The 23278-nt window shown below is 47.6% G+C and overlaps 1 protein-coding gene across 1 annotated transcript in view; it reads right to left on the bottom strand.

Moving 5' to 3' along the window:
- The window catches only part of lamc1 (laminin, gamma 1), an 80111-nt gene extending 57304 nt beyond the window's left edge, over window positions 1-22807 (bottom strand). Inside the window, exon 1 of the mRNA XM_030074826.1 lies at window positions 22426-22807. Within this exon, the coding sequence (XP_029930686.1) occupies window positions 22426-22807 (382 nt within the window). The remainder of the gene's footprint in view (window positions 1-22425) is intronic.
- Window positions 22808-23278: the final 471 nt, after the last annotated feature.

Here is a 23278-nt window from a genome sequence, read left to right as displayed (position 1 = left end):
CTTGTTATTTTCTTCTTTTAATTGGAAAGTAGATCTGGCAGGTAGCATCTCAAGCAAAGTGCCACATCATAACCTTGAGCCAGGAAGAAACGACCTGATACAACTTTCATAAATGATAATAATTACAAAAAAAGCAGGTGATGAGGATTATTTTTCTAATGAGGATATTTCACCACCATGTGGAAATAGACAACACAACTCTACAGCACAGCTCAAGTTTGATTTAAGGATCAAATGTGAAAGTAAACCCAGTGGCTCTGGAGTTTTTACGTTTCCTGAATCCCCGTGAGCAGGGACACGGTCCGCTGCAGCTGACCGGAGGACGCCGCCGCTATCTCCTTAATCTGCTCCTCTGTTTGATAAACACACAGCCGGCAGATTAACACGGAGACTGCTGGAGCGAGGCTAAGTGTGTGTGTGTGTGTGTGTGTGTGTGTGAGGTGGACTGACACCGACTCCGGGTCTGAATCGATAAGAAAATCCTGGAAGTGGAGGTGATAAGTGAACAGCAGGATCGGCTTCACACAGCTCTGCAGAGTTTAAACTGGGGGAGGGGGCGCGGTGTGTGTGTGTGTGTGTGTGTGTGTGTGTGTGTGTGAGAGAGAGAGAGAGAGTGAGAGAGGGGGTTGGGGAGGTTGACTGTTGCTGGAAAGTTAGTCTGTAGTTACTCTTGTAGCTGCTTTGGGAAGTTCCCAACCATCACGGCACAGGCAGAAAACTGTGGTTTGTTTTTTCATTTGTCTGTCTCCTGTTGCTTTAATCTCATTTACATTAAAAAGTGCAATATAAATAGCATCATTATTAGCCTTTGATTCAGAGAGCAGAAGCCCTGCAGCAGCTGATTCCTCGGAGCGAGCGAGCGAGCGAGGCGGAGGAAGCAGCTGCTGCAGGGTTTGTTTGCCGGGATGAAAAGCTGCAGACAGGAGCGACACCTCCGTCCTTGTCCCATCTCTGTCACCCAAGGACAAAAATAAAAAGCTCCTGGTCCACGTCTGACTGGAGGGGGCCGGGCGTCTGAAAAGCTCTCAGTGGGAACTCCCAATTACTGGGCCGGAGGAGGGAGGGCGAGCAGGAAGGGAGGAGGTGACGCTGTTTAATGTCTGATGACTCACTCGGGACCCAGCAGCCTCCACGTCATTTAATGATTAAGCATTTTAATTTTAAAAGTAATAACATGAATATATATTGCTGCAATTTTTTCAGGAATGTTTCAGCAATTTTTGGGCTAATTTTGTTGTAAATTTCTGATTTTTTTTTTTTGCTTATTTGCTCAACACCTTTTGTTCCCATGTTTCTGAGAGAATGCAAGTGATTCTGCTCAGGTTCCAGCAGGTTTACAGATTCATCAAGATTATTCAGCCTGTGTACTGCCAATAAATCAAACGTCAGCTGTATTGCTTGCAAATGTGGGGGCAAGACTTGCATTCTGAGGCGGAGCGACGTGAAAAACTTTATTCCCACCGACAGGGACGGCGGTTTAAGAATCCACAGCAGCTTAAAAGAGGGACCTTAAAACCAAAAAGCCCGAGCGCTCCACAGGGCAGATGAGCTGAGAGGGAGGGAAGCCCGCCGGGGGTCTCGCTCACAAACAAAGCTCTGTTTGGACAGCCTTTAATTGCCCGGGCCACCAAAGATGCAGAGGTGCGACACCACAAAGCTGCCAGGAACAAACGAAGAGGCCGGGCCGAGCGCCGGCACACAAAAGACCCCAGCAGGGCTCAGGACGCCCCCCCACCTCCCCCTCCTCTACCTCCTCTAACTCCGCCTGCCCATGACAAAAAGCCCCATGTGAACACCTGCATGTGAAGCCAGGCCACATGTGCTCCATCCGTTCAGACACACTGATGTTTCCAGCTGCAGTGATCAGCCAAATAATCAATCAGCCACCCACTATTGAACTAATCGACGACCATTCTGATGAAATGATGGTCATTTTTAAGAAGAACATTTCTAAATTCTCTGATTCCAGCCTCTCAAATGAGAATATTGTCTGATTTCCTTCGTCTCTGTGACGGTAAGCTAAACATCTTTGGGTTGTGGACAAAACATCGTCGCTTTGGGGAAACTCTGATCAACAGTTTTCAGCATTTTCTCAGGTTTTCTGGGCCAAACAGCGAACAGATTAACTCAGGAAACAGATGGTGACTGGAAATAACCGTCTGAAATACAATCTGCCTTAAGGACAGAGGGTGTCGTGTATTTCAGATCCACATGATGCTTCAGAGCTGCTGGAAGGTTTATTTTTTCACTTTGATGGAGCCAGGCTAACGACTCCTATAGACTTCAAGTCTTTATGCTAAGCTAACAGGAAATGGTACCCATAGGAACTGAACCACTGGACGTCCAGAGGTGAAGACGGTGTCCAACATCTGGTCTCAGTGTGGGGACGTCGGGAAAAGGGGTTTTTGCCCAAAATGTTGCAGTGTTCCTTTAATCAGACTCAGTCACAGGATCACAGTCAGCTCTGGGTGTGAGATGCCGGCTGGCTGCGTTGTACGTGGCGCTGAAGGCAAACGATAAATGAAGTTTTATTGGCTCTTCATGTGGCGAGCTTCAGCCCACATGCTTCTAAAACTGAAACTGAGCTTCAGGCTGCACTGGAACACAATCAAAGCTGAGAAAACTCACTGCTGAACTCAATGTTTTGCCAAAAGTCCAACAGTAAATCTGAAATTCTCGTCACAGGGACAAAACAGGAACTGCGAGACTTTTCTACAAACCTCAGAAGAGATCAGACAGAAAGCACGCAGCCTGACAACAGCTCATGTGGAAGTCTTCTTCTTTCAAAAGAAAAGAAAAAAAAACAACAAAACCAAAAAAACAAAGCAGCCGTCAGGCATCTCGCAGACGTCTGGGTCCTGGTTTCACATGTAAACAATCCTAACAATGAGCGTGTTCAGCCGGGGGACACAGTCATGCTGGTAGAGAACAAACCGCCTGAGGACTTTTACCCTCCGCTCAAATCTGCTGCTGCCATCTGAAACATTAGAAGAAGAAGAAGAAAAAAAAAAAAAAACCCTCCTGAGATCTGATCCTCATCTGCTCTGCTTCGCTTGGAGCTTTTGAAGATCCAGGTGGGATCAAAGACGGAAGCACACCGGCTCTCATCCCCAAATGAAACCCCTGCCAAGCGGCTGCTGGCACAAACCCAGAGCTCATTAAATATTTATCAGGTTACCGGCTGGACTGGCTTCTTTTTCTTCACAGGATGTAAACATTTTAGAGGTCGTGACCGTCTGTGTTTGCTTCTTTAATCACTGAATAATAAACCTCAGAGGGGCTGCTGGGCTTTTGGGGACGTTCCATCGCAGGTTCAAGTCTCAGGTTCCCGGTTTGGGAATGAAAACCTTCAATTAAACGCCTGGCTGCATGTTTACACTGTGTGGACGTGAAGCCCCGTATACCCGGTTTAGAGGGGGGTCAGCGAACGCATCGCGGCGCTGACGTGAGGAACACATCATCAACAAGGTGTCACACCAATTTTCAACATAATTAGATAAAAGGTGCAGAGCCGAGCGTCCGGATGTGAGTTTCATGGCAGATAAACAGCAGCTGCATAAACACACCGGCCACGTCCGGCCTGCACCTGCGTGTCTGTGTGTGTGTGTGTGTGTGTGTGTGTGAGTCCAATCTGTCCTGCTGGATGTGACATGTCCACCTCTACTTCCTGTCTGGCCTCGTCAGCTGGCGTTGCATTTCAGTGCGGCTGGGAAAATCCCAGCGGCCAGATGCAGGTTGGGCTGCAGTTTTCGGACACGGCCGCTCGATTAAACGGAGCAGCTGTCGCGACCGCCGCCCGAACTGAGCATGTGCAAGCGCCGACAGAGACGGGACGGGGGCGAGATGTTTCACTCCCCGGAAAATTTCATTTTCCCACAGCCCAAGCCAACGTCGTCAAATAGTTTTCGGTCCCAGAGAACTAAAGAAACAGGAAAACATCAACATTTGAGAGGCTGGAATCAAAGAAGTTGGAAATTTTCCTCTCAAAAAATGACTCAAAATAATTAATTAATGATCAAAATAATTGGCAATTAATTTAACTAATCGAAATCATGTTTTTTAAGTCTGGATTTCATTCATAAAATCTTTCCAGATCAACTCCTCTGGGTGCAATTAGAGGACAGCGTACAGCTGCACAATGCATTAACAAAAAAACCCAAAAAACATTGTGATTACTGTGAAAGAAACTGATTTCGATGCAGTTCCAATAAATTGTGTAGCTCTTGGAGTCGTCTGCAGGTTCTTTTACATATCATCTTTACTGATGTTAGCCACAGTGTGGATGCAGGAAAGAGGCTCTCCTGATGACTGTAGATACATATCAAACTGTGATAGTGAGAATGGAACGGCCCCAAAGCAGCATGAGCCCTGCTGACTCCCAGCATGCACTGTCCCGTGGCTGGTGGATAATGATGAGTGAATGAACTGACTAGAGGATGAGAAGTGTCCTGTCCACGGCACCTGAACGCAGCGTCACTGCGCGTCGCCAGCCTCTTGTTTAGTCTGCAGAGTCGGACCGACAGCAGGCCGAGCGCCTTATCAGCCGGCATCTCTCTCACCTGCGACGTTCCCGAGCTCAGGTGGGAAAGACGAACAAAGACGGCGACTATCCCGTTTCAACAGCGCGCATAAATCAGTCTGCACGTCTGCCGCATTCCCCGTAATTATCTGTTTACCGCCGCGCGCACACGGGCCTTTGAAAGTGTCACTTTTTTAGCCGGGCTCTTCCTCCGCCACAGGAGGATCATTCCTGCCTGAGAGCAGGGCTAAAATTACCCTGCATGCATCTGCACGCCCCTGCAGCTCTGCGGCTCTCCTCTTTCACAGACTCCTCGCCGTCTGTAATAATAATGATGATGATAATAATAGAAAACCCCTCTGCCTCTCCCTGCAGCGGTTAATCATTTCCCGGGCACGGCACATCACCGCTCCTGCTCCGGAACCAGAACGAGCCCCGCCGGCTTCCTATTGGCTTCCTGTCTGCTTCCTGTTGGCGTCCTGCGAGGTCGGAGCCCGGGCCGCTCAGACTCGTTCCCACAGGGGTTTGGAGGAAGCGCTCGGTCATGTGGGTTAGACAGATAGATAGATAGATAGATAGATAGATAGATAGATAGATAGACTTTTTTGATCCCAACCAGGGAAATTCTGGAATAAATGTCCAAAAAACAGCCAGAAAGTTTAAAAAGAGAGAAAAAGTCGTTGTCTCTAGTGATTAGACAACGACTGGTAGAAAAATACAGGTGGCAGTACAGGAATTACAGAAGAAAAAATACAAAAACTAAGACACACACAGGAGCTGCTGCAACAGGTTGCCACCTCGCGCGGTGAGAGGCAGATGCAGCTCAGCGGACTCTAATCTGAGGCTTTAGCGGCGGCGTGGCTGCGGCGGCGGCGTGGCTGCGGCGGCGTGGCTGCGGCGGCGTGGCTGCGGCGGCGTGGCTGCGGTGTCGCCGGGCGTCACAGCCTCACAGCGGCTCTGAGCCGCTCCCCGACACCAGCAGCTCCTGACACCCAGCACTCAGATCTGCCAGCAATGACAACGATCCAGGTCACATGACCAACCTCCAACCCGAATCCGTGCAAACATGCGTGAAGCCACGCCCAACACCGGCCAATCAGAGGTCAGCTTTTCCATCAAGTTTGGTGCAAACAGTTCATGAGATGTGAAGCCCACATGGACAAAATCAAATAAAACCCTTTTTGGACCAAACACCTTGAGATATCAATGTGAGTAGAGACAAACCACAGAACAGCTAGAACATTCTTTACTGTAACGCAGCTTTTATCATCAAGACAAGACAACCCCAGACGGTATCCAGTCTCACATCACACCATCAATACAATACAGTACTGATTTATCACCCAGCCCTAATGGAAGGTGATAAAAAATGAAGCCCACGTCTTCAGAAAAGCTCAAAGTGGCGTCTTCAAAAGGAAGACAGACAGACCGAGCATCTGAGTGACGTTAACAATGTTTGGTGTTTTTACCTGATTAGATTCTCAAAATTATAATAAAAACATTTTCTGTCAATCAACAAACGGATCACTCTAACCATCTTTGCAGCGTGGTTCCTGAGCCTGTATGCTGCCTGCACAAAGCTGTTAATAACTGTGTGGTTCGGCTCAGACCTCCTGAGGCTGTTTGAAACACAAATCACCACGGAGAGATACGATCACAAGCGAGGTTTCTGCGAGAAACGAGACCAAAGAATCACGCAGCCACAGTTCCTGCAGGCCTGTTTGCCTTAGGCTCTGTGTGTGTGTGTGTGTGTGTGTGTGTGAGTGTGTGCTGTACAAAAGGCTCTTTGAGAGCAGATAACAGAGGAGACGTCTTCCCTGAACAGACAAATCACAGGTCTTAAGCCCAGCACCTCGTCAAAGCAGCGCGGCCTGTAGCCTTCAGCTGGCAGATCCTATCTGCGCCCCTGAAGGCCTCACGCTGTTTAGTCTGAGGCTCGGCGCATCGCAGCGTCACACGCAGATTTAATTAGCTCCGACAGAAACGCCAGCGAGACGGCGACAGGGAAGCCGGCGAGCGGAGTGGAGGGTCTAAAAACAGCTTCCCTGAATCAGCTGAGCGCAGTTTGTCAGGCAGATTTAACGCTTCAGCTGGCAGAGAGCGGCTTCACACACACACACACACACACACACACACACACACACACACACCTCACCGTTTTTAACAGCAAACACACACAGGCGGCCAAAACCTCACTGCCGACTCTCACCGGGGTCAAAGCGTACAGATGGCTCAGGTTTATTCTGTTAAACACTTTGAAACAGGGGAAAAGGTGATAACTTAACAAGACATGACCCAAAAAATGACAAAAAAGAAAAAACTTTAAATAAATAAAATAAATAAATAAAAAATCATGGGAATAGCTGATGAGTGAATTAGCAAGGCACCCAAAAACTGGCCAAAAAAAAAAAATAAATAAATAAATTTAAATTTAAAATTTAAATTTAAAAATTTACTTAACAGTAAAATAGCAAAAAATTACAAAAAATATGAGCAATTACTACCATTGTGTTCAAAACAAAACTACAAGAAAATTACTGCAGAATTATCCCCCAAAAATTTACATTTCCAAGAAAACTGCGAACTGCCCTGCCCCCTAAAAAAAAAAAAAAAAAAAGAAGTAAAGTGTGTTTTCTGTCAGTCTGCGGGGCCGTGCAGCTCTGAGAGGCTGCAAACGTGATTTTGGACTGAAGAAAAATGAAAAATGAAACTTGAATTTCACTCAGAGGGTTAAATAAAACCTCCATCCCATCAGAGACCCCCCACCCCCCAAAAATCATTAACACTAATAAATAATTTTGAATAATATCGTAATATTCACTGACAGCACAATGCAAACGGTGCTAATTATAAATGTAAAACAGTGTTTTTAAGTGTTAAAAGATTTAAAGCGAGTGCAGGACAGTGAGGGACAGAGAGGACAGACCACAGTTGTTTTTTATTCTTTCAAAAAGTCTGTCAGGATATTAATGTCAGAAATAGTTCATATTTTACTGATATTTTCAATTTGTCTCTAGATATCTATTTTTTTTTTTTTTTTTAATTTAAAGTAAGCTATTTGTGCTTTGAGTTTGATGTATCGGCCCACAGTTCCACTTTATAATTTAAATGTATAAGGGCTGTACATTTTAAGTTGCATTATTTTGTGGCATAGTTTCATTTCATTTTCTAATTTGATCTAAAAGAGACAGTGTGCAGCTCAAACATATACTGCATGTCACTATTTGATGCCATATCTTGCTTTGTTTTTTGTTGACACGACAATAAATGTGTTTTTTGAAGAATAGTTTGATGTAGTTGGATTATTCAAGGTGTTTCCTGTAGTTTTAGAGCTTATTTTGAGTTTCTAGTTCCTGTAAAGCTACTCTGATGGACTGTAGTGGAAATAGAAATTTGGTTCGAGGATTATTGCTTTTAATAGCATTATTTAAAACATATGAACATGCTGAGGGCTCAACACTGTACAGCAAGTTTCAAAGGAGCGTAAGAGAGAAATGTTTTCATGTCCCCTCCAGTGAAATGTTGCTGTTTATTGCCCCTGAGTCATGTGGATGTTAGTAATTTAGCTCCCTGACAAAGGCTGAGGCCAAAGTCCAGCTCTTCATGTGGGCCGGCCGAGCGCCTTCAGGCCTCTCACACACACACACACACACACACACACACACACACACACACACACACACACACACACACACACACACACACACACACACACACACACACACACACACACACACACACACACACACACACACACACACACACCGGCGGTGATGTGCTGATGCTGGTTCCCGTGGATCGCTCCTCAGACAGACCGGCCTGAGCTGCTGGTTCAGGCTCATGAGGAGGATCAGGACCGATCCGGCTCTCAGGCGTCCTCCACCCTGAGCCGGCCGGGGCCCAAAGCACCGCTCAGCTCTGGTCTGGCTTTCAGTGAATCTTGAATCATGAAGTGTTAAAATTTGTTTTTGAACGAGATCAAGAAAACGCAAAAAAAAACCTCCAGAAAACCCCCCCGGTCCTCGTGCCTTGTTGATGTCAGTCCAGTTCTCTGTGAGGGCACCATCAGGCTGCTCCCTCCTGGCGTAAGGTTACTATGTGGAAGATTCACGCAGACGCTAACCTGCCGGATCTACTTTCCACTTCAAAAAAGGAAAATGACAAGAAAAGAGGCGTTTTATTTTTCTTAAAAAATGGGAACCGGGACTCGTTTACACTGTGAGAGTCTTCTTTGTTGGTGTTGGTCTTTGTGAGGCGGTTCTGGAAACCAGCCTGAAGACGCAGTTTACTTTATTTGGCTCAGCAAAACTAAGACTAAGAACAAGACACTTTTCCCCAGTGGCGGATTTAAGAAATTCGGGGCCCAAGGCAAAGGCAGGCATGGGGCCCTCTGAGATGAGAAGACAACACACAAAACAGGGGCCCCGGGACACACATAATACGATAAGCATTCTGCTGGCATTTTAGCGAAAGGATTTTAATCAAAAACATAATTAATGCGCGCAAATAAGTAATAACTGTATTAACCACGAGTGTATGAGGAGTTTTATGGGGCCCTCAGGAACTTGGGCAACCACCTAGTTTTGCCTAATGGTAAGTCCACCCCTGCTTTTCCCTCTGCCTCACAGTGGTGTGTGTGTGTGTGTGTGTGTGTGTGTGTGTGTTCAGTTGCCCTGAAGCTGCTGGGACATGTTGATTTTTCATCATGAAGCATCAGTTGCTCAATTTTTCCCGTCTTCCTGTGGTTCTTCCTGATTCCTGCGCCCCAGAGGAGCAGCTCCTCTGCTCTCCGTTTCCAAATCTCTGCCTCTCTGAGCGCCTGAATGTGCCTCAGAGTGAAAACCGAGCTGCACATGATGCTGCTTGGGGCGCCGCCAGCCTCTCACCGCCCAGCGCCGTTTGGAGCAAATCGGCCCCACAAGGAAAAGTATGCAGAGCTGCAATAAATTCATGTGGGAGCGCGGTGTGTATCCGGCAGCAGAGTGTGTGTAGGCCGAGGAGCCGGTAATTACACATCCTGCATGAGAAACACGAGGTGTGTGTGTGTGTGTGTGTGTGTGTGTGTGTGTGTGTGGTGTTCATGACGGCGACGCTCCTGAGCGGATGAAGTCACCTTGTTAAGTTTGATGCAGGTGTCAGCAACAATACAACATATAATAACCGAGCGGCGTTACATGCTGTCAGCGTTTATGTGACTGACTCTGTGGAAAAGGGAGCGAGCGGGCGAGCGAGCCTGAACACGAGCGAGTGAGCGAGCGAGCGAGCGAGCAGACGACGGCGTGGGCTTCAGCCTGACGGGGGAAAACACGCACACCTGATTCACTCATTAAAGCCACGAAAACAAACAAATGCAGTTTAGCGTCGGCCGTCCCGGCGGCGTGACCCGCGGCCGGGAGGGTTCACGCCGCCGGCCGTTTCGGGGGTCAAAGGCTAACGAGCTCACGAGCGGGACGCCGGACGCCCCGCAGAGACCATCAGCATCACTCACTTGCAAAAAAAAGGCGGCACCGTGTGATCTGTCAGACACACCGGGACGGGGCGCTCTAAGTGGACCGCACGGGAGCGAGCAGGAGGCCGAGCCGGATCCTGATCTGGTTTTCACTTGAGTTTCATCCAAATTCAGAAAAAAGCGAGCAGATTCAGCAGAGCAAAGCGACGCGGCCTCACCTGTTTGTCTGTAAAATGGAAATGTAGAGACCTCAGTTTTTTTGGACATGTTCCCCTCTGGCCCTCCAAACCACACCGGGACCTCCCACTCTGCCACCTTTTTGTTTATTTGGCTCCTTCAGCTGAAAACTAAAGGTTTCCCCTCAACATGGCAACAAAGCAGTCTGGGAAGGTGCAGAAAAACTTCAAAGAGTTTTTTTTTTTTTTTTAAGTGCCAAAGAAACGCTGAAGGTTTCTGCTGGAGAGCAGGACGAGCCCTCACCTGGACCCGTTCACACAGGAACGACTCCAAATGTGTTTACTGTTCCACAGAAAGCTCTGAGGCCGACTGAGAACAACCAGGAAACCAAACGAAAACTAAAAACCACCAAAGTGCAGAAACCAGCGAGCCACAGACCGTCCCAGGACCGCGGGCCGCTCCAGAGGAGACTCTCCGGCACGCCATCCTGCTTCTCACACCGAGGCACCCAGCTCCTCCTCCTGAAGAACCTCAGGAGCTCTGACGTGTCGTGTGCCCGTCATAACGTCCCGGGACCTTTGAAGGTTTTCACATTTTGAGTCTCAGACTCAGGATGACTTCAGCATAACATCACATCGATAATCGATTCCCTGACGCCAAGGATCCGTGTGTTTTTTTACATTTTGGTCGCCGCCCTGAGAGCCGCGTGCTGGCGTTCTGTCATCGCTGAGCAAAGCCAGAGGGGCTGCACACAGACTGAAGAAAATACAAACACTTCACTGCAAAAACTCAAAATCTTACCAAGATTATTTGTCTTATTTCAAGTCAAAATGTCTCATTACACTTAAAATAAGACATGATCACCTCAGAAGTAACTTGTTTTTAGAAAATTCACTTGTTTCATTGGCAAAATTTGCCAATGAAACAAGTGAATTTTCACTTGAAACGAGTGAAAATTGTCTAAAAACAAGTTACTTCTGAGGTGATCATGTCTTATTTTAAGTGTAATGAGATATTTTGACTTGAAATAAGACAAATAATCTTGGAAAGATTTTGAGTTTTTGCAGTGCTGTTCATAACTTCCTGGTGTTTTTAAAATCTGACCATTACAGCTTGTTGTTAAAATCATGAAATCAGGGCTGATTCCCTCCTAATAACTGAGTGTTTCTCTGTGTTCTGCTTGAAGGTCCACATGAAGACAAACTGAGCAGCAGGCAGGAGGACGCTGCTGCTCTTCTGCTCTCCAGGCTGGAGCGTCGCCATGGAGACGAGCTGCTCCAACATCACACACACAGCATCACACACACACACACACACACACACACACACACACACACACACACAGCCGGGCTCCTTCAGGACTCAGGACTCAGCAGCTCAATATGAACCTGAGAGTGAACAGGAAGCTGCACATGATGCTGCCAGCCTCACACACACACACACACACACACACACACACACACACACACAGCTCAGCAGTGTTTCCCCTGTGTGAAGGAGAAGCCTAACACAGCAGCTTCTCAACGAGGGAAAAAACAGACGGAAAAAAAAACAATAGAAAAATGAAAAGTGGAAAAAAAACCACAAAGAAATGAAAAAACCAAAGAAGCGGGGCTGCCTGGTTTTGTCCCACCGTCCCGACTCGCCTCACCTCAGCGTGGGACGTCCCAGCGCCGGCGTGACGGGGAAGAGAGAGAGAGAGAGAGAGAGAGAGAGAGAGAGAGAGAGAGAGAGAGAGAGAGAGAGAGAGAGCGCCCTGGAGCCTGAACAGGCCTTTTAATTAGCACCCGGCGATGAGAACGTGAAGTTTGGGCTTCAAAGCGAACGCTGATGACGGGGCCGGGACACATCAGCGGGACGGGCCGCGGTGTAATTCACCACCGAAGAAGAAACCCAAAGACAATGAGCGCAATTAGAGAGAGCAGGCAGGTAAATAAGAGGACAAGAGAAGAAGAAACAGAGAGAGGGGAGAGAGTCAGAGGACGGGGGGGAGGGGGGGTGAAGAATGACCACACAAAAAGACTAATCCACCTCCTGAAGGACCCCCCCCCCCCCCCCCCCCCCCCGTGTAAAGAAAGAGACAAAAGGGTTTTGTGAGGCTGCAGAGCCGAAGAGGGCGGAGGAAGGAGGGCAGCGGTCACCCCGCTCTGATCTAAAGATAGGACCCTGTCCTCGTCCCGGGATGGGGGGGGGGCCTTTGATGGGGGGAGGGGTGGGAGATAGGTGGGTGGGGGGGTGGGGGGTCCTGGTCAAAGTCTTACAGGTTTAAAGTGAACTGGCAAAGGAATTCCTGAAAGGGCTTCGCTTCATCTGCAGGGGAACGTCCCGGCCGCTCCGGATTACAGCTCTGCTACTTCAGATTATCACACGGCTAATCCCACTCACACACACACACACACACACTCCGTTTAGGAGAGTAAACTTTAATTCCTAATTCAGCAACAGCAGGGCTGCACAATATATCAATATTATATATATATATTATCATGATTATATTATCATCTGGGAGTTTCTCCAAACGTCACGATGTCGTTCTCTGGATTAAAGCTGCATCACAGAAAAGATCTAAAATGTTCTGAATGTATCAAAGTGCTCGAGCTTTTATCCACCGACATCTATCAAAATGCCAATTTATCAAAAATCTCATTACATCTGTATCTGTAATGTAATGTTATCCACAGACAGTCTGCTGAAATCTGACTGTGTGCGTTTCAGCTCCACATGAAGCAGCGGGCGCTGAGCGGGTCAAAGGTCACAGAGGGGAGACACCACAGAAGCACTTTGGTGAACGAGCCAATTAATCAATTATCATTTCAATAATTCATGTTGGTTTTTTGGACGATTTTCCATTAAAAACACCGACCAACATGTCCTCCAACACACAAACAGTGAAGGAACCAAACGACCAGTGATCTACCTGTGTGTGTGTGTGTGTGTGTGTGTGTGTGTGTGTGTGTGTGTGTGTGTGAGAGAGAAAACTGAGCAGATTTGCTTCTTTCAAAAAACGAGAAAAAGGCAAAAAGCAAATTTGAGAGAAATGAGCCAAAAAGGAAATGACCTGAACTTTTTTACTAATTCTCCAGCAGACTGTCGGGTGGCTGCTCGGCGTGGCGGCGGCGGCGGCGTGGCGGCATGGCGGCGGCGGCGTGACGGCAGCGGCGGCCTGAACAGACACAAACTGTCTCCTGCTCTGCTGTTATTGTTCTTAATAAATGCGTGTGTGCACCTGCAGGCGTCTGTCAGCCTGCAGCCGCTCGTCAGGTTGCGGGTTTGAATCCAACTCCATCGGCAGACGCTGAGTCACGGCGTCGTGCTCCGGCTCGCTCTGAGCGCGTGCAGAGATGACATCACAACACCCCTGATGTGCAGACCAAGGCTCTGCGTGGCCCTTCATCACATTTCCCCACAGCTCCGCTACTGGAGCTGCACTGGGGTGTACTTCCTGTTGCTTTTTTGTCTAGTCAGTAATTTTACTTTTACTTGAGTAAATTTCTTATTTTATTATCATACTGAGTCACATTTTATTCACCATAAATTAAAAAAAACTTTGAAAGATAAAAGTAATAAATTTCACATTGTTGCTGCACCTTTTATTGGAAAATATTCCAAGTTAAATAAAATCTAGTTTGAACTTTACACTCTTGTCCTTTAGAAAAGTGTGAAAAATATATTATGTATTAATAATCTTCAGATCAGCTCTTTGCTCATCCACTTTTTGGCTGCAGTTTTAAAAAGAGATCCAGTGAATCGTCTCAGGTTTCAAAGGGTTAATTCACCAGACGCCGCTGCCACACAAAAATATGCAGGTGTGATTATTTGAACATTAAGAGTGAATTAGACACGCAGGAACATCACAGCCTGATGATTCCAGAATCAACACAAATCAAAATATTTTCATATCAGAGTCCTGAAGGAAGGCACAAGACGACGAGACGGAGGCCAACGACGAGACGACACGAGCCGATCAAGCGCTCGGAGCTCAGAGACGCTGCAGGAGCTCTTCATCCCCTCATCATCATCATCATCCTCCTCCTCCTCCTCAGGCTTCTTCCAAACCAGTGAGACGTTAAACGTCCCGCCTGGCTCCCTGCCAGCAGCAGAGTCTCTCAGTTTCCAGCCGACTGCCTGTTTCTCTGCAACAACATCAGGACGAGGATTCTCCACCAAACAAGAGTCTGACCTCAGATCAGCTGATGTGAGCAGCAAAACAAAGTCACATGACCAGAGTGAGCTTCACTGTCAGCCCGTTCATCTCCCATCAGGCGTTCATCACAGCCGCTCTCACATTTATTCAACAATCTCCCCCCTTCCACCCCGACACCGAGCTCATTCTCTTCTTTCTGTCTCTGCTCCTTCTTCTCTTCTTCCTCCTGGTTTTCTGGATTTGTTTGGTCTCGTCTTCCCGCTCAGAGAGAACAAACGTCCTCGCTCCACAGCAGCAGATTCAAACCACAAACACACACCTGACACCTTCAGGGACCCAGAGGGAGAACTGAGAACATGATTTATCAGACTGAGTTAGAGTTTTTCCTGAGGTTGTTGTTCCCGGGCTGACTCTCGTCCCGCAGCAGAGCGTGGACACCTGAGCTGAGCTGAGCCGGGGGAGGACAGGTTGGTCCTGTCGGCACAGACACAAACTGACTGAAACTGTAATGTGACTGACTAACAGACAGGAGTCACAGAGCACGTCTGAGCCGCTCAGACCACAGCAGCTGATTCTGATTCTGCCTGAACACGATCCTTTGGTGCATAAAGAGACGACAAGATAAAAAACTACACATTCTGTAAATAATAATAAATTAATAACAACAACAGGAACAAGTGGATCCTAATGATGGCGGCGCGTACGTATGCAGCGGCACAATCTGATGCTACACTGTGATTTAATCTGTGATTTAATTTGGTTTAAAAATGAATCCAGTGAGACTGATTCCTGGTCAGATTTCCTGTTTTTGTGGTCCCATCATCACAGCAGGTCAATGTAAAGGTCAGAGGTCAGCTTTAGGTGGGGTTGGGCTGTTAACTAGACGACTGCATGAGCTGTAGTCACAGATTTCCTCTGGATTAGACATGAACTGTGTGTGAAAATTAGGATTAACTCATTTCAGATGCAGTGCCTCTGTAGTCTCTCTCTCTCTCTCTCTCTCTCTCTCTCTCTCTCTCTCTCTCTCTCTCTCTCTCTCTCTCTCTCTCTCTCTCTCTCTCTCTCTCTCTCTCTCTCTCTCTCTCTCTCTCTCTCTCTCTCTCTCTCTCTCTCTCTCTCTCTCTCTCTCTCTCTCTCTCTCTCTCTCTCTCTCTCTCTCTCTCTCTCTCTCTCTCTCTCTCTAGAGACGAGCAGACCGGGTAAACGACACGTCGGCGGCAGGGCACGGCCCGGGCGTCACGTGCACGCCCGCCGCACGTCCACGTGAACACAGCTGTATTTAGCCTGACAATCTGAGGAGGATCAGCTCCTCGCCTCACCGCCTCAGTGCCTCAGTGCCTCTGAGCCTCACAGCTCCACGGCGCTTTGAAGTCGGCAGCGTCGGACGGAGAAAAACAGATCCTGCAGGACATGAGGGATTCCTGCTCGCTGTCGACACCTTCACCAGAGAGGAGGAGCTGAGGACCGGATCTGACAGACACAGAGCTCACACTCCACACACACTCCTCACACACTGCACACACACACCACACACACACACTCCTCACACCTGACCTGGGAGCAGAGGAGGAGGCAGAGCTGAGAGCGAAAATGAATAAGGAAGATGCACGACGAATCAGGAATTCTTTAAAAAAAAAAAAAAATCTGCTAGACAAACAGCGACAGATCAACCAGTGACTGAAACAGGAGGGCGGCTTTCACAAAAGTCAAAGTCAAAGTGACGTGCTGCCTGTCGAGCTGCTCGCTGACTCTGTGCCCAGCTTTCACTTTACTTTTTCAGACGAGCCGCTTATAAAAGGTCCAGGTTCATTTTTGGAAAAACTGGGACAGACAGCTCTTTGTTATATGTAATAAATTAAAGATTATACGTTTTTTTTAAAAAATTAATAACGTCTTTTTAATCATGTTCGACTTAAAGAAACGTCAGGAGAGTCAGACTTCCTTTAAGATGAGGATGAGGATGAGGATGAGGATGATGTGAGAGGGAGAGCCCGGGACAGGAGGACCGGGCCGGTTGGGGTTCACCGTTAGCCGCCGCCTCTCCGAGTCCTCGACACTTCCTGGCTCGTTCCTCGACGGCGGCGTCGTGTTACTGACTTCCAAGCGGATCCTCCAGCTGTGCGGCGATCATCATGTCCAGAATCCCAGTTTTTCCCACGCTGAGCTCGCTCCTGAAGCACAAAACAATAGCTCTGCACCAGATGACAGCCCCCCCCCTCCCCCCCCCCCCCCCCCCCCCCCCCCTGCACTCTCAGATTGGTATAATTTGCAACAGCTGGCGGCTCCGGAGGGAAAAAGCCCGACTGAGTCTTTTACGGCGTTTGGGAAAGCCTGAGAGGAGCGTGACAGGCGGCCCGGGGCCCGAGAAGCCGTCCCGCTGGCGTTCCCACACTGAACACAGACAGGGCTCTTCCTGTCCGCCGCTGTCAGAGCGCTCCGACGTCACGGGAACATGAACACACCGCGAGCACATCCTGATGGGAACCGGACGATCCACTTGTGACCGGAGAAATCTGACCTTTTATTAAAAATACGAGCTTCCCAAAACAAAACATCAACCACGGAATCACATGAAATGTCAAAAAAAAAAAAAAACAGCAAATTCTATTTTATTTCTAGATTTTACACATTAACTGTTCAGATATTTTTCAGTGGAGAGTTTTAGGCCACACCTCTCTAACCAGGTACCCAGGTGAGATGCTCTCTTTAAGCCCCGTTCTGCTGCTGTTCTCCACACAGGAGAACTACCATCTTTCTGAAAACAGTCAGAGCTCCTGAAGGTGACATGAACCAGCCGTCAGGGCCGGGGCGGTGTGTTCATGCCATCACGGTCCTTTGGTGCTGATTCAGTTCGAATTTTGATTCTTAATTATCGTGATTCGATATTCTGCTTGATTTCAACAACAACAAACAAACAATTCAGAATACAAGGGAAACTTTTCTCAGGACAAAAAGTGCTGCTAATGCGACAGCTCACACTTTTAGAAGAAAGTTCAACAAAACAAAAATTTCACTTTTGACACCGGTAGTTCATTTTTAAAGTGGATATCAGCTGATACTGATGGTGCGGTGATATATCGGCCCATTCTTAAGAGAAAAAACCTTCATTAGTCTGAGTTTAGTGCCTCATGTTGGTATAAATGCTGCTTCACCCTGACAGGAACAAAGTCCTGGGAAAACACAGAATACTTCTTATTTTTTTGGTGTTTTTTGTGTTTTTTGTGTCAAACTCAAAGTGATGGGCAGGCGGCCGGGCGTTCAGGCTGCAGGTGCCGGGCTCCGTGTCTCCGGCAGGTCCAGGACCAGCTCAGGGGGCTCGGGCGGGGGGGGGGATGCGCGGGGGTTTGTTAAACAGGACGGCTTCCTGCGGGACGAGCGGCTGGGAAAGAAGCGAGGCTGAAAAGCGAGCAGACAGAGAGCGAGGTCGCCGGGGGTCGTCCGCCTCTCGCGGGGCTTTCTTCACCGACTGACACTCCAGCGCCCGAAACTGAAGAGAGGAGCGCATGAATATTCATCCTGCAGAGGCCGGAGAGGAGGACGAGCCGAGCACCAGAATGCCAAAGAGACGCAGGAGACAGGAGGGACGCGGACCGCCGGCGACCACGGCCAAAACAACACCGACGGAGACGCCGGGGACGCGGCGCCGAAGACAAGGCAGCCTCAAACCTCCAGGAACCTTCAACGCTGGAAACTTTCCACGGGAATTAACCGGATTTTAATGCAAATTCAGTTCCTCCCCTGCACTGCGCACTCCTCCGTCACATGAACACATCATTTCTAGGATCCTGAGACCTGAGAGTTTTAGGGCTATAAATACTCAAATACCCATAATGCCTTGTATGACACATTTCAGTCAACGCCACCCAGACGCCTGGACCCCCTGTTTGAACCCCGGTGGGTAAAAACCGGCTGTGTCTCGGGGTCCAGATGTTTTATGAGGTCAAAGGTTTCCTTTTGGGTGAACTGTCACTTTAAGGCAGAAAAGAAACAAGAAGTCGATCAAATGACCAGCTGAGCAAACATCGTCAGTTTCTGTGATTTCTCGGCGTCAGAACCCCAAACATCGTCTGATTCCAGCTTCGTCCACAAAAACCGTCTACATTTACAGCTTCAGCTCATATTGATTCTGATAATCAAATGACTATGCAAAACAATAACCAACTACGGCACGAGTAAATCTCTTTTTAATGAAAAGTTTGAATAGAGAGCGGTGGAAATGCAAAATAAAGAGATGAGAAGAGATGAGATGCTGTCCAATGGAAACACCAGTCAACCAGTAAACGGGTCTAATTCCAGTATAAACTTCAAACTTGGGTTTTTGGCTGCTGGTCGGACTAAGGACATCACCTTTGGCTCTGATCACTTCCCCTCAGATTTTAGCTTCATTTTTTTTTACAATTTATTCACTAAATGATTCATAAAAAAGCAAAAGAGCCCTGAGCTGCAGCCCCACTTTTCCCAGCAACGTGGGTACACATCATTTTGGATAAACCTCGGTTCTTTGCAAACTCCAGGCTTCATCTCTGTTCTTTTCTTTTCTTTTCTTTCTTTTCTTGCCATGTCTTCTCTCGTTTGTGTGTGTGTGTGTGTGGAGGGGGGGGGTTCAGTGTGTGGAGTTAAACACAGATAAACGCAGGGAGGCACATCTGTCCATCTGCAGGTTTACCTTTCATGTTGCTGCTCCCCAGTCGGAGGTGCAGAGTCAAGTCGGGACATGCCGGAGCGCTTCCTGCCGCAGACAGACCGCCACCGGCATCAAAGGCCCGAACACACACCGACAAAAAGCTCCGAGCATTAACTCAACAAACCCAGCAAAGTGGTAATTGTTCCCTGGATTAAAACTGCTGGAATCGTGCCCTTAATCTGAGATACAAGAAGAAGACGAGACGGAAACACTAACTACGTCTCCAAAGCGCTTTAAATCGGCTGTGTGGAGAGCAAAAAGCATTCAGGTTCACTGTTCAGCGTCTCCAAAACCCACAGGAGCCCGTCCACGGAGCCGTCTCCATTTAGCAAAGCCTAAATTTATGCTGCGCGCTCAACATCACTCGCTTTAGGTTTGTTCTGTCAGGGATTTAGTAAATGTCTCACTTATTATTCCCAGCTGAGGATCATCTCCTTTTGGATCCAAGCTCTTCCAGTGAAAACATGACAAATAAAGGAATCAGTGAGCAGAGGAATTGAAGGGAAGATGACGAGTGTTTAAGCCGACCGCAGAGCTGACAGGGAGCCAGAGCCGCTCCACAAAACATCTGGACGGGAAACTGAAACTGAATAAAACTTAGATGGCCTGGTGAAAAAAAAAAAAATCCCAACAAGTGAAGCTGGGTCTGCCGAGGCGATGCAGAGCAGAAACCAGACTTGGCAAATTTAGCAAAACTACAAAAATGGCAGTCGATGTGCTCTTCTTCCAAATGGATACCATCACGATACTCAGGTGCTGATCTGATATGTAATGCAATTCTAAATGTACTTCCAGTTATTACAATTTATTGCGATTTTTGCTTTTTAATTCTCCTCTAGTTTGTGGCTGTAAAGTTTCATTAGAACCCATTTCAGGTCAGAGATCTGGAGGTCAGAGGTCAAGAGACCCGCTGAAAATGGCCATGCTCGTTTTTCCCTTCAACAAAATTGAGCCGAACTTCACAGCGACATTTAGCCGCCTTCCACAAAAACTGTAAACAAAAAAAAAAAAAAGAATCGTGAAACTTCAGTGATTTTTTTTTCTCATGCCTTGTTGACACTTCATACCGAGTCAGTTTGTTGGTGAAAAGGCTCCTAACAAACGCAAGAAGAGCTGCACGTCACCAAGAAGCAGCAAAAAACTGAGCGGCGTCTCCTTCACAAATTAAACTTTAAATTAAATTAAACTAAATTAACTTTTGTTAAAAACGTCCTCCCCTCTCAGATGTGACTTCACAGCGATGCTCTGCTCTGACCGTTTTTACTTTGAATTTATTTAAAACACCGTCACCAGCAGCGTCCAGAGCTTTATCATCCATTTTTGATTCACAAATCTGGAACCAGGCTCGCTTTAAAGACTACATTACCCAGAATTCCCCGGTGGTGATATCAGTAAAGGAACAAGGGACAAAAGCTGGGTGTATCCTGCTTTCTGAAACTTACACAAATACATAATTTGAAAAATATAGTTCTCTTGTAATTACCTTACTAATTTTATGGTACTTTTTTTGCACATTTTCTTGCAATTTTTTCTTTTATTTTTATTTTCTGGCAAATTTTCTGTTTTGTCCTGGGGTGTTCTTAGAATTTTGCTGTGGTTTTTTTTTTTTTTTTTTTTAACTGTATTTAGTCATTTTTTAAGCAAATTTGTGGTAGTTTTCTTGCATTTTTTTAAAACCAAATCTTCGGGGTAATTTTGTGGTAGTTTTACTGCAGTTATTTAGTTTTAAATATCTGATGAATTTGCTCAGGTTGCAAACACTTCATAATTACCAGTTCCATTAGAAATAACAGGAATTCTGCGCAGAGCTAATCTTTCCTTGTCCAACATGTGCTGAGATGTTTAGCGCTGAGTTTAGTCGGCCCGTGCAAAGCAGCCACATTTCCATTGCCCGAGGCAGAGACTCACACACACACACACACACACACACACACACACACACACAGAGAAACAAAAGGATCTGGAGCGAGACAAAATATTTGCAGCAAATATAAAGAAAACACTTGAACAACAGTGAAAAAGCAGCCTGGAGGGGCGAATAAAAAGGAGCCGTGTGTGTATATGAAGTGTGTTTACATTTCAAAAGGTACTTTTCTCCTCTCCGCAGCTCTAATCAAAGTTTGTTACCTAAGGCTACACAGATAGGCTGCTTAGCTCCAATGAGCAGCATGACTAAAGCACTCAGGAATGTCAAGCACTATTAAAAACAGTAGTGCTGGGTGGATAGAGTGAGACCGGCTTCAGAAATAGACAAGTATTTTTAAAAAGGTTCAGCATGTGTGCACAGACAACACAAAGCAAACTACAGTACCACGGGACGGCTTTATTTGGCCCTGTCCCGTTCCTGTATGCGAGGCAAGCAGCTGGCATCAGGAATGCCACTGGCTGCTAAGACTACATGCTAAAGCCCCCAAAAACAAAGCCAACATGACACATTCTCCCCCCAACACATGTAAATTTAACACCGCCCAGGCCCCCCCAGGCGTCCCAACAACTGAATCCACATCCCGGGTGATGCGTTTAAGGCCCAACAGGACACCAGGCTGCTAACCTAACACCTCCAGCTGTTTGACAAGGGGACACCAAGTTTGGCGGTCTGTGCAGCTGCTCTGCTTGAGGTAAACGAAGGAAAACACTGGAAATCACAACCTGGAGTGTTAAACTTGTTAGCAGCAGTCTGGCAGGATTAGTGTCAGGCACAAACCTGGGCTTCTTCTCAGGCTGGTTAGCAGAATGTGACCCCATGCCGAGGTCAGAAAACTGCTGCACCCAACACCCACCACCACCACCCACCATGAAAAGTATGCCTTGCATGTTGCATGTAGTGTTGCATGCAAGAACTTTTCATTCTCCTTTCAGGTCACAGTGATATCAGACTCTGTGGAGCTGCTTAACTCTAAAATAATAATAAATGACAAGCAAAGACAGAACATTTGTTTGTGTGGCAGGGGTCTTTACGTGAAGCCTGTTTTCACGCCAGGCGTTAGGACAGCCTGGGACAACTGGGTCAGCTCGGTGGCCCAGTAACACCGCGCCGAATCCTTTAACAAATCTAAGATATTTCATGTTTTCGTGGCAATCGTTAACCGCACACACCAGTTATAGCATGACTTGACAACTTTTCTGAATCATAAGGAGACCATCTTCATTTCGGCACACATGAAACACAGAAAGAGGCCCAGTATCTCAGTCCAAAGTTAACTTTCACATTTGGAGCAGACGCTTCCCGCTGCTGTGTTTTGGTGGGAGAGGACCGCAGGACGGACCAGCCAACCGCTGCTTCAACTTTACATTTTACAGGAATACACGCTGTTTGTCTTACAGGATGTGTGCCGAAGTGAAGAATGGTTTCTACAGAGTTGTAACGCTAATGGACATGAACCTCGGTCGACACGCTGAGCTACCACCCTGTTATTTTCAACCGGGGCCGGGACACGGCCGGCGGGGCTTACCGAGGTGCAGGGTGAGGTTGATGGAGTTGGGGTACTGGATGCCCGCTAGCATGGTCTGGCTTTGCCACCAGGTGGTGGCCTGCTGGTTGTTGTAGTCGGTCAGGTAGACAGCGCCGTGGTACTGCCGGGGGTCCCCGGCGTTCCGGGCGTCGCAGATGTGGCAGGACTTGGTGACGCCGGTGGCGCCGGTCTGGACGCAGTACTCCTCCGGCGGGGAGCCGCAGGTGTTGGTGGCCACCACGGTGACGTTGAAGGCGGCGTTGACGAACTCGGGCATGCAGCGCTGCGGTCTGTTCTGGTCGTCCGTACATTCATCCATGGCACCGCGGACACACAGCGCCAGGCAAGTCCATGCAACCACAGCTCGGATAAAGCAGCGCATTTTCACTCCTTCTGTCCTCCTTTCCTCCGTCTTCGACCAAAAGTTAAATCTTCCGCGGCTCCAGCAAAACTCCACACAACTTCTCCAAACTTTGCGGTAACTATCCGGTTACCGAGATCCCGAGAAAACGAGTAAAACCATCAAGTATAAAACCACGGAGTGAAACCATGCGTAAAAAGTTTGTTCCGCCAAAGCGCCGCGGCTGCTCGCTGTGTCCGCGCCGCGTCCTCAGCCTCTCCTCCCGGTTCTCCTCCGGTTCTCCTGGTTCTGCTCCTCAAACTCGTCGGGCCTCTCAGCTCTTTGTGTGCACCGCCATGGAGAAACTCCAACAGGAAAAGAAGAGCTCCGACTACACCCAAGCCGCTACTGCGCAGGTCTGCAGCTCGGGACCCTCAACTTCCGTGTAGGAGGAGACCTCATTAAACACTTTAATGACTAAAAAAAAAAAAAAGGAAAAGAGGGAAATTAAAA

Source organism: Myripristis murdjan, chromosome 17 (assembly GCF_902150065.1).
Source record: "Myripristis murdjan chromosome 17, fMyrMur1.1, whole genome shotgun sequence".
NCBI classification, from domain to species: domain Eukaryota; kingdom Metazoa; phylum Chordata; class Actinopteri; order Holocentriformes; family Holocentridae; genus Myripristis; species Myripristis murdjan.
This window is presented reverse-complemented; position numbering and strand designations above follow the sequence as displayed.